This window comes from Xenopus tropicalis, chromosome 1 (assembly GCF_000004195.4).
Source record: "Xenopus tropicalis strain Nigerian chromosome 1, UCB_Xtro_10.0, whole genome shotgun sequence".
Taxonomy (NCBI): domain Eukaryota; kingdom Metazoa; phylum Chordata; class Amphibia; order Anura; family Pipidae; genus Xenopus; species Xenopus tropicalis.
Window position 1 is genome coordinate 136,679,318 of NC_030677.2, and position 14,609 is coordinate 136,693,926.

At 35.5% G+C, this 14,609-nt stretch overlaps 1 protein-coding gene across 2 annotated transcripts in view; it reads left to right on the forward strand.

Annotated features, from left to right (window-relative positions):
• lrrc2 (leucine rich repeat containing 2) overlaps window positions 1–14,609 on the forward strand; it is a 143,443-nt gene that overhangs the window by 52,380 nt on the left and 76,454 nt on the right. For both annotated transcript variants that reach the window (XM_031890967.1, XM_002940605.5), the window contains one exon: window positions 10,058–10,201. In XM_031890967.1, the coding sequence (XP_031746827.1) occupies window positions 10,077–10,201 (125 nt within the window). In that variant the 5' untranslated portion in view covers window positions 10,058–10,076. The remainder of the gene's footprint in view (window positions 1–10,057; window positions 10,202–14,609) is intronic.

Below are 14,609 nucleotides of genomic sequence, written 5' to 3' on the forward strand. Positions count from 1 at the left end.
TGGGGACTTGATCAAACTCTCTTAAACTTTATATAAGAATTTAGAGATCAATTTAATATTTATAGGGGATGATTAACTTAAAATGACTATTTGTTATCATAGAAACAATAGTATTCTAAGGTAATTTGGTTACAGTTTGTTTTCTGGTCTTTAAACATCACTGACCACATGAATTAGTCCTTTAAATTTCAGATGGCAAATAATGAGTGTAAATTACCAAAATAAAATGTTTTTCAGATTACTATAAAATGCTAATATCCCTTTGAATTTCAAACTGTTGCAAGCTTGCTTTTCTTACTTTATTTATCATTTATCTTTTTATACATTTCTGCTTATACTTTGTCTAAGCCAAGAAACATGTTGTTTGTTCAGACTGCAGCTGATATGTAATATTATTCGGTAGTATTCAGTTACATTAAATAAACACATTTTTATGTTGTATAATATATGGAAATTGTTTAATTTAGTTTTATTACATTTTGTTTTTTAAAAAAGGCAAATTGATTCAGATGAGTACAAGAAAGTTAATGTCATGGACTATGATATATTTCTACTACAGTTAGCTGACTGTAAGAGGTTACTAGCGGGCTAATCTATGTTTAGAAGAAGGAGCCAGCAAGAGCTAAAAATACCATACTGCCTAATGGAATTGAGTTGCTTGTTTTAATATCTTGCATCAACCTTTAAACCTTTTAATTGCTGGAAAACTTGTTTAGAATGATTTATTCTTCATCACTTGAGGAAATAGCTGGTTATTTTGAAACCCCATCAAATTATTTGCATAAGTAAGACATGACTAGCATCACAAATCTTTATAAGTCAGTCATACAGTTTTCTCTCATTAGTCTCCTACCAAGTAAGTTTCATTGCATGTTGTCTTATAGATCAACCAGTACAACAGACTTACGAGCTACACAAGTCTATCCCAAAGGGCTTGTCTGCAGGCCTGTGATGGGCTGTCGCAAGTCCAGAACTCATGCAATACCACATGATATTTATTCTGTATGTCTTACAAAAGTAAAGAAGACTTACACTAGCTTTATGATTCATTTGACACTTGATAAAAAGCGTGTGAAGCTCAAAACATGTGGTGGAATAAATTGCACTTTGCATTTAACTGCTGTGTCCCATCTCCCTAATACATTTAGCTAACGAATGTTATTACATACTTGACGGAGCATGATGGGAGTGAACTGAGGACTGTCTGGTCTAAAGGTACTTTCATGTGGTAATTACACTAGCTTTATGAAAAAAGTAGTATTTATATAACACATTTACCCCAGGCTGCCCAAAAACCATCTACTTGTGCTTATAAAAAGGTGGTTATTAATAACATTTGTAGGCTCTGCATTGGTTTTGTGAGTGGTCCGGGCAATGAATTAACGTTATGTGCCTCTACCCAGAGGAGGTTCCATTGCATTTCAAAATGATCTGCCTAAAGAAATCACACAAAGACTTTAAAAAGACAAAGGGGCACATTTACTAATCCACGAACGTCCGAAAAGCGTCCAAATGCGTTTTTTTCGTAATGATCGGTATTTTGCGATTTTTCGGAAATTGTTGCGACTTTTTTGGAGCCATTACGACTTTTTCGGAGCCATTACGACTTTTTCATAAATTGTTGCGACTTTTTCGTAGCATTACGACTTGCGCGAATTGTTGCGACTTTTCCGTAGCCATCACGCCGTACGAAAGTTTCGGATTCATTCAAGCTTCAGTATCGTGACTTTCCTTGGGCCAGGTTGGAGCTGCAGAGTGCCATTGAGTCCTATGGGAGGCTTCCAAAATCATGCAAAGTCTGAAAGTTTTGCCCGCCGTTTACGAGCGCTCAATACGAAAATATATTGCGACAATATACGAGCAAATCGTAACGGCTACGAAAAAGTCGCGACAATTCACGAAAAAGTCGTAAGGGCGACGAAAAAATCGCGAAAAATACAAAAAAGTCACAAAATGTTCGTTTCCAATACGAATTTTTCCCATTCGGATTCGTGGATTAGTAAATCAGCCCCAAAATATAGACTTCATCTAAGGCTTAAAGAAATTATATGAGTACATTTGACTATCCATTCCTACAATCTAAATATAGACATCTGTAGGTTCCATTTAATTTCTAAATGACCTGCCTAAAGAAATAATACAAACACTATTTTCATTTTAGCAGAATGAAACACCTACTGTATACAGTAATGTTAAATACTTATGTTAAATAAGCTACAACTAATTCTAGTGACACAACACATAGGGGCCCAAATCTCAATGTCCTTACAAAGCCAACACTAGAATAAATAAGGGGTCATTTATTAAGATTCCAGGCAGAAGCACAAGTGCTCATTCAGCGAGAACTTCTGCCTGAGTCTGGCTGTGATCTGCAATTTGATAAATTTAGAGCTTATCTACATTTAACCCTACTCTAACACTTAACACATGAATTTATGCTTGTTTGTGAAACACCAGCCTATGTAAAGACACAAAACCAATATGAACTACAATTGAGCTACCAGCAAATATTTCGTTTTGGTTTCTTTAACTAAAGTACAAAATTCATATTTATTTTTTAACATGTATAGTGATGAGAGAATTTTTTTGTCAGGCATGGATTTGCAGTGAAATTCAGCATTTCGCCACTGACAATTTTTTTCGCGAAACTGCGGCAAAAAATGGCGCAGAGACAAAAATGTCACTAAGACAAAAATGTTGCTGGTACAAAAAATGCCTGTTGGCTTTAATGCATTTGGAATAAGAAAAAACAGCCACTGACTTTAATGCATTAGGAGTAAAAAAAAAAAAAAAAGTTGCGCATAAAAAATGTTGCCCAAGTAAAATTTGTCTCCTATTGACTTGACAATGTGTTTCACAAATTTTTTCGCCAGTTCCATGGATTTTTCAGCGAAAAGGGACAGATTTGCTCATCACTAAACATATGCTATTGGCATTTTCCTATAATTGCACCCTATAATGGGTGCTGACATAACAGGCTTTCTATGCTCTTTCTGTGCTTTTGAATAAAGTCATGTTGGACAGTTTGAACCAAATGCTGGGCAAGGGCATGGGTTTCTGAAAGAAAGGAACATTGAAGATCCCTTTGGAAGTGTCAGTATCATTTTAAACCATTTATTACCTTGATTTTAGTATCATGCTGTCTGATCTGACTACCTATAGGTTGGTTTCACTGAAAAAAAGGTTAAAAGTAGTGATGAGTGAATTTTTTCTCCAGGCATGGATTCTCAGCAAATTTTTGCATTTCACCATTGGTGAATTGTTCCGAAAATTTAAAAAAAAAAAAAATTTCCGGCAAAAGCATTCATTGCATGTCAAAAAATTCATGGGCGCAGTCACATCAAATTGGGCGTGGTTGCGTCAATAAAAGTCACGCACAACAAATACGCTTCACAAATTTTTCACCATTTTTTGGGCGAAGCGAAACTGGACAGATTTGTTCGTCACTAGCTGAAAGCATCACTATAGAAAAGCAATAGCTCATTTTCATATACATCTTTTCAAGTCATATCAAATCCTGTGATATTATCCTGCACGACAAAAGATTTATAGCAACAGTCCTTCGCTATCTTTATATTCTGTATTGATGTATAGTAAGAAAAAAGGCTTCTCCTTTGGCAAACTGTAATTTTGTGTTATCTTCTGTAAGAACTACCCATTTGACTGAAAGCAAAATCAGAATAATTTAGCTTTGAAAGCAGCAATATTAAAATCTCTAAATTAAGATTGCTTTTTCTGAAGCTTCAATACATTTGAAAAAATGGGCATGTTCCCATAGCAATGTTATGGATAAGTTACAAAGCTGTGCCCCAGACACCCAACTGAGTTAATTTAGGCTTCATATACAAACATCTCATCCTGGAAGGATACACAGAAATCAGTGCATAGTGCATTATGAATATTTCATACTCCTTCTACCTTAAAAGTTTGTTTACTTGAACCTTTAGTGCCCCTTTAACACATTCTTTGCATACATTTTGACTATATGAAAGCACAAATTACCATGCCATTTATGATAAATATATCTTCTGCATTCCTTTTTGCTCTATGTACATTCTTCTACGTGGCAATTTAACTGCCATACTGTCCCAACTGCATTTTCCTAGTAATGTGTTTTAGATTCGGGATATTATAAAGTGTTCCAGGTAATTGCTTTGAGATAAAATGTAGTATGTTAAGTGTTTTTTTCATACATCACCAGTCTAAGAACTGAATTATTATCTTATCATGAGGAACAGTATAAAAATAATCCTCACAAAATATAGCTTAAGTTATTCATCATTCATAGGATTGTATATTTGCAGGAACCATACATCCATTATAAAACATATTTTATACTGCAATAATTTTCTTCCTTTTCTTTTAACAATTAACTTAGACTTTCTTAATCTTTATCAAAGAACTAAAAAGGTTAAGGGTCATGCTTATATTCTGACATAATATTACAGATCTGTTAATGTGTTGGTTCTGCAATATATTTATATGTAAAGCTAATTTTAGCCACCTCCACTGGCTACACTATCTAGCTTGGGTTACATAGGACTCTTGTCAATCAGAAGGGCCCTCACTGTAGTTTAATGAAAGAGATTCCACACTGTTATACACACTCACACACTCAGGAGATTCTCTTCTAAGAACTTGAGTCCTTCTGAATACTTCCTGGGTACAAACTCGCTATACAATTGTATGTGGAGCCTTACATTATTGTACTAGCTAAAGCTCAGCTATTTTTCACTTCTAAACATAGTGTAGTTCTAACTATTCCTTATTCATGGGGAACCTTGACTTCAACTTAGGGTGCTCTCTTATCCCAAAGCTACTGCTTCAATGTGAAGCTACTGCTTCAACCCACCTGAGGAAACCAGACATATACTTTGAGTGAAAATTCAAGTATGTAATGCTGCACACCTACAGAATCAATACAATAAGGTGGATGCTCACTGCAGGGGTCCCCTGTAAGATCCCCAAAAAAATCAAAAACATAAGAGCAGGGCACATCCAAATAATAAAAAGTTACAGCTTTATTTTACAAAAAAACCCAACTCGTTCCGACCCCCATTCAAAAGGAGGGGGGGGTCTTCGTCAGGGGCACATATAAAAAGCAGGCCCCCTCTGAACATAGTCCTCCTCTGAAGTGTGCACCCCAGAATGCAAGAAGTGGGGAAACTCAAAGTGCAAAAAAAAATAGTGCTTTGCAATCCTTTGCTTGTTGGCCCAATGTTCATGTCTGAAAACCATGCACTTTGCTTAGGAAATAAAAGAATAACTTAAAAAAAATGTAAATGAATTGATGTAATTGTTGTAATTTTGCAAAACCACTTGTGTTTTTGCATATTTCCTGTTGCAAATAAGCCTCATGATGAAGTCATGATGATTTATTTACACATTGAAAGTTGAGGATGTAGGAAAATAACCAAAAGCATGTGTGCATACTGCTCATCAATCCTTTATCTCCCCAGCCTGTGCCTGAAAAACAATAATTTGTCATTTAGATATGGCCTGCTGATAGTACAGTACATAATGGTATGCTATACAGACAGTGAGACCCAACCAAAAATGTTATAATTATTAAGATATTATTAATATTATAAATTACTTAGAGCTAATTTATGATTACTAGATGCAATGCTAGAGGTATAACAGGTGCATAATTGGTTAAATGTTGTATGAAGCTAAATCTATAGCCAGCACCCACCCCCCCCCCCCCCGTCATTTTGTGCCAATTGAATCATACTCAGCTGAAGGTCATTTAGGTACACGGCCAGTTCTCACTCACATGCCAAATTTTACCCTGTAGGAGCAAGTTTCTCCCACTTACACACAACTAAATAACCATTGCAAATCCTTCAGCATCCGCTACCTGTTGCAATCATACTGAAATTCTTGGAAGGAATGTTGCAAGTATTGTTAGTTTTTATTCTGGATGGTGTTCATATAGGTTAATTGTAGATTCCATGCAATGCATATTTTAGTGATACTTAAGGGAATATTTATCATGCTGTGTAAAAAGTGTAAAATATTACCGGTGCTCTTGCTTATAGCAGCTAATCAGATGCTTTGATTTGGCTTTGTAACTACTGATGAGCAAAATTATATGCCAGGCCTGGATTTGCGGAGAATTCCAATGTTTCGACATTGGTGGATTGTTTTGATAAACAAGCGGGAAAATTCACCATGATAAAATTCTGCACTTTTTTGCTGCGCACATCAAAAAATCATTGTCGTTTTGCAAATCTTTTCAAGAATTCTCGAATTTTTCAGTGAAACGGGACAGATTCGCTCATCACTACTTGTAACTGTTGAAATCTAATTGCTGATTGGTTGCCCTTGGCAACATTACCAGTACTGCTTCACATGATAAATATACCCTTTACTATAACTAAAGCAATAGACCATTTCAATGACATGATATCCTAAGGGTGCCACTAAGTTTTATCCAGATTTATGTATTTTTGGAGCTATAGCAGCCCAAAAACAAAAAGAACATGAAAACCTTATATCTTGTTGTGTTTTTTACATTTTTCCACAAATCTTTGTGGACTTTCAAAAAAAATCCAAATGCAAGTGAAATAAGTTGCTGGAATAAACAACCATTAGGACTAGACTCTACAAATCATCAGATATTGTGGAACAAATTTAATCTGATCCTCCATGCAGCATTTCGCAACACCATGCAACAGCATGAGATTTTGTAGGATCCTACAAAATCTGATCTCCATAGGCTGTTAATATAATATTGGACCAGATAAAGTCGGATGGAGTGTGGAGTTCGGCTACAGCTTTATTAGAGAATACATCATCGATAGTTCTTACCATGCGTTTGACCTTTACCAAACATCTTGACAAACTTTATAGCTGTTTTATAACTGAATGCCGGCCACTGCACTGTGACAAATCTCCCGTGTCTCGGGCGACTAACCACCCCAAAATGCCATCCCACCAGCGAAGTTTCCTCTTAAGGCACTGAAATTGCGCCGCCACGTATGCCATCCCACCGCCGATTTACATTTTCGTCGGTGGGATGGCATTTCAGGGAGATTAGTCGCCCGCGAACAGGGAGATTTGTCGCGGGCGACTAATCTCCCCGTGTGCCAGAGCCCTAAATGTCATAAGGCAAATATGCCTGAACAGGGAGGGAGGGAGATGCAGTTCCCGACATACAGGCAGAAGGAGGGGGAGTGCTGTGCGGGAGAGGAGGAGGGGTGAACAAGAAAGCTACTGTATGCAGGAAAAGGATTGGGTAATTTAACCCTTTTGTGTGTGTGGGGAATTGTGCAGACAGCTTGGCTCCACAGTCCTTCCATGCTCTCATTAGGCATTTTAGCGCTCTCTAAGAAACAATCTATTACAACATTTATCCAGATTGTTATGAAGGTTATAATGGTTTTTATCCCCCGACTATCATCTAAAATAATTTTTAAAACTGTAGACCTGGCAAACAACTTTGACATCAAAGGTAACAAATGGGCCCTTAAAGCAATTCTGCTATTAAAAGTAGTGTAAAATGCGTTATAAAAAGCTCAACAGTTTATTTCCTTTTTTAAGATAGTAATAGCTCTCTTTTCTGACAGTTTTTAGCTACACTAAATATTTGCAGAAACTCATTACATATCTTTTTAAATAAGTGAGATGTTACATACCATGGTGTTAAAGCGGGAATGGAAACTGAATTCGAATGGCACTTTTTTACACTGCTTTCCAAATATGGCCCTTAATGAGGAGACCTGTGTGCAGAGATAATAGCAGAATTTAATCCAAGTTTGAGATTAGAGATAATATCACCTCAAGCAGAAGAATGATCATAAAAAATGAGATTGGAGGTTGCATGTGTTGGGGCTTTGTGAGATAAGAGAATCACGAGAGCAGATAACTGGGGAAGGAAGGGAAGACTAGTACAGGGAAGTTTAGTCGGATGGTTAAAGATTGCAGGAAATTATATAAGGAAAAGCAAAAAAAGAGAATGGAAAGTTGCACCGAGAGCATCAGATAAGAAAATTGAATATCAAAAAGATGTGCAAAGATTCTCAAGGTAATTTCTTGCTCTGTATTTCAAGAGTAGATAGCTAAGTCCAGAGCTGCAGATTAACAATGAATCCTAGAGGAGATCTGATCCAGAGGTCAAATTCAAGTACAGATAAAATTGCTGACAGTCTTTGGCACTTGTAAAGCATAGCACTGCAGCATATAATGTAGCAGCCTCTATATAATATAGCAATAGCAATTTTTATATTTTGAAGATAAGAGGTAAAAGTATGGGTAAGGATAGAGGGAAAAACATATAAAGGAACTTCAAGGTGGGACTGGTCAGGAAACTACATTGGGGATGCATTATCCCGTTATCCAGAAAGCTCCAACCTATGGAAAGGCCATCTTTCATGAACTCCATTTTAAGCAAATAATTCAGTTTTTTAAAACTAATTTTGTTTTTCTCTGTAACAATAAAATAGTACCTTGTATTTGATCCTAACTAAGATATAATTAATCCTTATTAAAGGCAAAACAATCCTATTGGGTTTATTTCATGTTTAAATTATTTTTAAAGTATAGAGATCCAAATTGCAAAAAGATCCCTTATCCAGAAAACCCCACGTCCCGAGCATTCTGGATAACAGGTCCCATGCCTGTATGTTTATTTGCATAATTTCCATCTTATGCGCATATCTTCACCCTTCTATTCAGAACTGTAATCCGCTGGCACTTATATATAATAAATGATATTTAATAAACATAAGAACAAAGGCACAAAGTAAATGTGTTTAGTTTCCAAGTAAATCTTTGCAGTGAAGCTTTTCTCAAGCACAATACAGAATAAAACTAAACTATTATAAAGTCATTTTAAGAGTGCAATTCTGAGCAGATTGGTGGGGTTTTCCGGATAAGAGATTTTGTATTGAAGTTTCAAAGCCAGAAAGGTTTTCGCGCTGTTTGCAACCATGATATTTTTGTACGACCAAGAAAAGAATTTTTGCGCAATTTTCACACATCAGAAATTATCGTGGTTACTCCAAATTTTTTCCAATCGTGCTTTTAATTGGCGAAAATTCGTGCTTTAATGAATGGGTCCCTAATTGTAGGTATAAGCTTAGGGGCACCATATGGGCAGATTGATGATTCATCAAGGAACCAGCCAGGAAGTGAATGCAACTGATTCTGCAATCAATTATTTTTGCTTGCTCCTGATCTTCCTTAACAAAAGCCAAGTATAGTGGGAAAAAATACACTCTGCTTTTTTCTGGTATTGATTTGCCAGGCCATGATTGTTATTTTTATTATTACCTCGTCAGCATATTCCGCAGCATTGTGCAATAAATTGGTATATACAGTAAATGGAACATTCACAATTACATACAAAGCAACCAATAACCAATACAAGAGGTAAAGATGGCCCTGTCCAAAAGAGTTTCAATCCTTCCCTGTTTTGTCCGCTAAAACTTACATGTGATGCACTAATATGGGTGCAAATTAGCATCTATTTCACATTTAGGTTTCAACTTGCCCCCTGCATTTGTGTTTAGAGTCACACGTAATGTGTAGCATTATTAATGATATTAGCATACCTTTTTGCAAGTTAGTTGTGGCTATTAATACAACCTACTAAGCCTAAGGGATCTCTGGGTTTACTGCAAGTAATTAATCAATGCAGGTTGAAGGGGCTCATTGCCCTCATTGTATTTTCGAATGGATAGATTCTGCAGACCTGAATGAAGAACTATGACAAGCATACTGAAAAATCTTTGTTTAGGGGCAGATTTATCAAAATGTTAGATTAGAGTTACAACAGGAAAACTCACCCACTTTCTGTTCATTTCGATGGGATTTTTTAAAGCATAATTATTAAATGGTGAACTCTAACTTTCACCCATTGATAAATACACTTCCAAAAATCCCATAGGAATGAATTGAAAGTATGTGCTTTTTTTCCGGAGAAGAGGTCTACCAGCTCTTCTCCAGCAAGAATTCAATTATGTATATTTTATAAGAGAATTAAGATAAAGCAGTAATGATACATATATTAAAGATGGCCTACTTATTGTGACATTAATACAATTTTTTGCAGGAGACTTCTATGTGGCGCTATGACTTTTGAGGTGATAGTCATTGACTTTTCTCGTATAAAAGGATTGTGGGAAACTCGTGTCAAGAAGTATAAAGAAAGATGCAAGAAAGAAGAAGAAAGGTTAGAGACAAGCGCCTTAGAAAAGTGAGTCTCTTTGCATTATTAAATGTAAATGCATAGGATCGTAAAATATAAATGGAATATTATTCCATCTTCTATCAGATATAATTGGATTAAAATGAGAAGATGAAAAATGTTCCGTAATTTTACCTTTGCCTTTTAAAGTAAATTGAATAGATATAGTTGTTTAAACCTTGAACTTTTCGGTTCCAGTCTATTTTACTCTCACTGATCCATCTTTACTCCCTGCAGTCCCTCATGTTCTCTCATTATTATTCGGCACTTAGAAATTAATATATATATAAAATGTAAACAACCACACTTTATAGTTAAATAACTCCAGAAAAGCAGAAAATGGTGAGGTCCTAGCTTATATCTGTTCACAAATCCATACCAAGTCTGAATATTGTTTTTCATGTTAGTAGAAACTACCATATTTCTTGTCTCTGCGTAGTACAAAAGCTATAAAACAGTAATATAGCAGTATAACCGTAATATACATTTTATTACCACTAGGGGTAGACTTTTATGGCTGTCTACAGCTAATGGGAGTAAAAGAAGTGTTGACCTTAAAATAAACTTTAGAATGTGCCAGACAGTCATATTCTGTGACAATTCACAAAAGATTGTTTATGTTTGTGGTTTTTAAAATTATGTTTTCTTTGCTGTCCTTCAGTTTGCCATTCAATCAGCTCCAACAACCAACCAATAGGTTGACATACAGTAAGATGAAAAAGGGTAACAATTCATATTCAACTGCAAACATAACAACAAATTGTGGAGAACTCAGAAGATATTGTAGTTTTACAGAATAAAGTACTTTTTAAAAAATTTCCTTATTCTTCTCCATGTAAGTAGACCTTGGCCACAGCAAGTGATTTAAAGGGAATGCAGGCAGGATGGACTACTCGAATGCCTCTTCCTTTCTGACATTATTTGGATGTCATTAATCTTTCTGGTTGATGTGATTCAACCAGTCACGTGGCCAGGTTATGACATGTAAATAAGCCTGGCCAGCGCTGCCAGGGGGCCGATGTCCACCTGGCCAAATGAGACATTAGAGAACCTAAAGATGAAAAGAAAACATTTTATTTTAAAAACATACATAAGATGCAAACTGTTCTGTCACATAAAATTGTCCAAAGCAGGACCATTAAGGTCAGTAGTAAGGTTTTGTAGATTATTAATGCTTATTAAAAGATAAACATCCCATTTAATTTAAGAATGTGGAAATCATGAATGGCCCTGTCTTCACTCCTGGCCTTCTATCTAATACTCAAACTTTTGCCCTTGTTAGTACAGGTATGGGATCTCTTACTGGAAATCTAATATCCAGAAAGGTGAATTATGGGAATACCATCTTCTACAGAGTAAATTTTAAGCACATAATTAAAATTTTAAAGTTTAAAAATTGTTTAAAATTTCCTTTTGCTCTGTAATAATAAAGCAGTACATTATACTTCATTCCAACTAAGAGATAATTTAATCCATATTGGATGCAAAACAGTCACATTGGGTTAAATCAATATTTAAATGATTTTTAGTAGAGTTAAAGTATGGTTATCCAAATAACGGAAAGGCCCTATCACTAAAAAACCCTGAGCATTCTGGGTAATTGGCCCATGCATGTAATATAATTATATAAAATGAAGAAGCATCACATTTCATTGGTAATCAGATGCTATGAAACATTTTCCATTTGGGTGGCTTATGCCACTTGTGAGAAGGCATACAGTACATTTAAAGGGAAGCTATACCCCCAAACAATGTAGGTCTCTATAAAAATATATTGCATAAACAAGCTCATATGTAAAACCCTGATTCATATAAATAAACCATTTTCATAAAAATATACTTTTTGATTAGTATGTGCTATTGAGTAATCCTTAGTAATTATTAGTTTTCTTTTAAGAAAAGCTTGGTTGACACTCTAGTGTTAGGTTACATTCGTAGAATCACTATACTGTATATACTGTATAGACTGTACTTCATGGCCTTCGGGTATCTTGGGTTGAAAAGGAGGCTTGGAGTTGCTTTTTATGTAAGTTAAGGACTGGCAGTAGTCCAAATACCTCTATCCAAGACTACATTATGGACTGACGTTATTTTTCAAATGTAAGTTTATCTTCAAGTAAATCCAAAGAATATTACAACTGTATTTGACAACAGGCTTCCCTTTTATTAGTAAGAACTACCAACTTGATTTGACTGAAGACAAGAGGTGAATAAATTGTGCTATTCCTATTGCAGCACTTTTCTTAACATCTCCAAATGTGTTTCTGGCTTTGTGTAAAGATTCTGCTTTGCAGCTAAAACCATTGTTCCTTTTCCTTTTAACCATAATCCTCATCATCCCTGAAAAAAGACATCTGTCTAAAATCAATTTTACACATTTTGGGGACTTAACTTATTTGGACTATGGCCATCAGAAAGATGAACACTGCAAATTTGGTATAAAACTGTACACAAAACTACTAACCATAGATTCTCCCCTGAACTAAATACAGGTAATTTAGCAAAGCTCAAAGTTTATTTTAATGTGCATAGACATACCAAAGTGATAGACAACATAGTTTATAATTTGCTTTTGTAGAGACAATTATAGCATGCAACTGCAAATAACAACAGTATGCAGATTAAGCTTCATTATTGGCTAGGCAGTGAATCAAATATAAATAGCATATGCTTCCACTATCCAGGGTTAAGATTTTGAAAGAGTTTAGAATAAGATTGAAAAGAAGAAGTAGAAAAACAACCAGTCACATACTGAAGGCTTGGCTTTTCACCATCTCTCCTCCAATGGTAAATGCATTCATAATTCCATTTTTCAATTTATGTAGAATAACCAAATTTATATATAAGCCTGTAAATTATTATATAATACAAACATTTGAAACAAATATAATGATTAATGATTTGCAAGCAGCAAACAACTGGTTATAACTGACTTGGGAAGGACTGTGCTTTAGGCAATACAATACTTTGAAAAAGATTCAAATTAAATACGTTTTTTGATTATAAAAAGCATGTATTCACAAGCAGCCAGCCTGTGATGTACAGTTATTTTTTGTCATTTCTACTTTAGATTCTAATCCAGCAGTCTTCGCTGACACTAGAATGGCATTCAAACTATATAAATTATACAAACTGTGCCACTGTACTTGCTTTGGAATATTTCTGAAACAGATGAATATCTGCTCTTGAGAATGACAGTTACCTCAGGGTCAACATGAAAGATTGTCCTAAATAACCATAAACTGTTCTATCTGAAAGTTTTGAAGCTGACATATTGGGTATTGGAAATTACAGGAGAAATCAAATATTTTAAAGTGTATTATTGCATTTCTATTCATTTTTAAATACCAGTGGGACAATATTTATTGTCAAATATTGCATTATCTTAATAAACAGAATGTCATTAAAAAAGTATCGAAAAAATGATTGCTATTCTTACACCTGCAGGCATATAAAAAAATCTAAGCTTAAAATGTTACTCTTTTGTTATTATTATCCTGTAATTTTGTGCATTATCTGGTTGGCTGTCACTAGATACAGTATGTAATTCTAGCAAATGCCTTGCAAATCTTTTTTATGCATAAAAATACAGGGTAGGACCAAAGTTAGAAACATTGGGAAGTTTATATATTGTGAGAGATGCAATGGGAAAGGTCATTATTTGGTGTATTTCCACCAGTGTTTAAGGTGGAATACAAGTGGCACCAGGTAACATACCTGGTTTTACAGAAGGTAATGCTGTGTTGGAGTAAATCTCCCTTTGAGGTTTTTGATTTGGCCAGCTGTAGAAAGCTGCCTGATTAGGCTGCAGGTGAGCAGCCAATAAAAGGGCTGTGTGATTTACACAGGAGTTGGAATTGAACCTTGACTGTGTGAAGGTCACTCTCAAAGCAGGGCACAGAGCAGGAGGGCTGCCTGTGTTAGGAACTCCCAGAGGAGCTGGGGGTGCCACCTGCCACTGCCAGGGAGCAGAGGGAGTCATGACCAGTCAGATGAGTGCTGGGAGGGCCCGGCAAGGCTTAGTGTGAAGCCTGAGTGTTCCAGAGCGTGGAAATAACCCTGGAAGGTGAGAACCCTGAAGAAGGGACATCTCAAAATCCTGAACTGTTTATGAACTTATGTCTTTATGTTTCTGTTGGGAAGAACTGGCCCTAAATAAACCTGTGTTTTGCCTGAAGACGTGGTGTCCCTGTCTCTATGCTCCAGATCGTCTGCATGCCTGCCTGCCTACCATTGTTAATTCCCCCAAAATTGCGTGTACAGGCATTCAGCATGTCACAATATCTATTTTATAATTTGTGAATTTTTTTCAATTTGAATAAAGTTGACATTTTTCTAAACTCAAACGTTTCTTTGTTTTTTTTTTTTTTTAAATTTGAAGCTTTTAGATGCCAAAGTTTTACATCTGAGTTTTTCA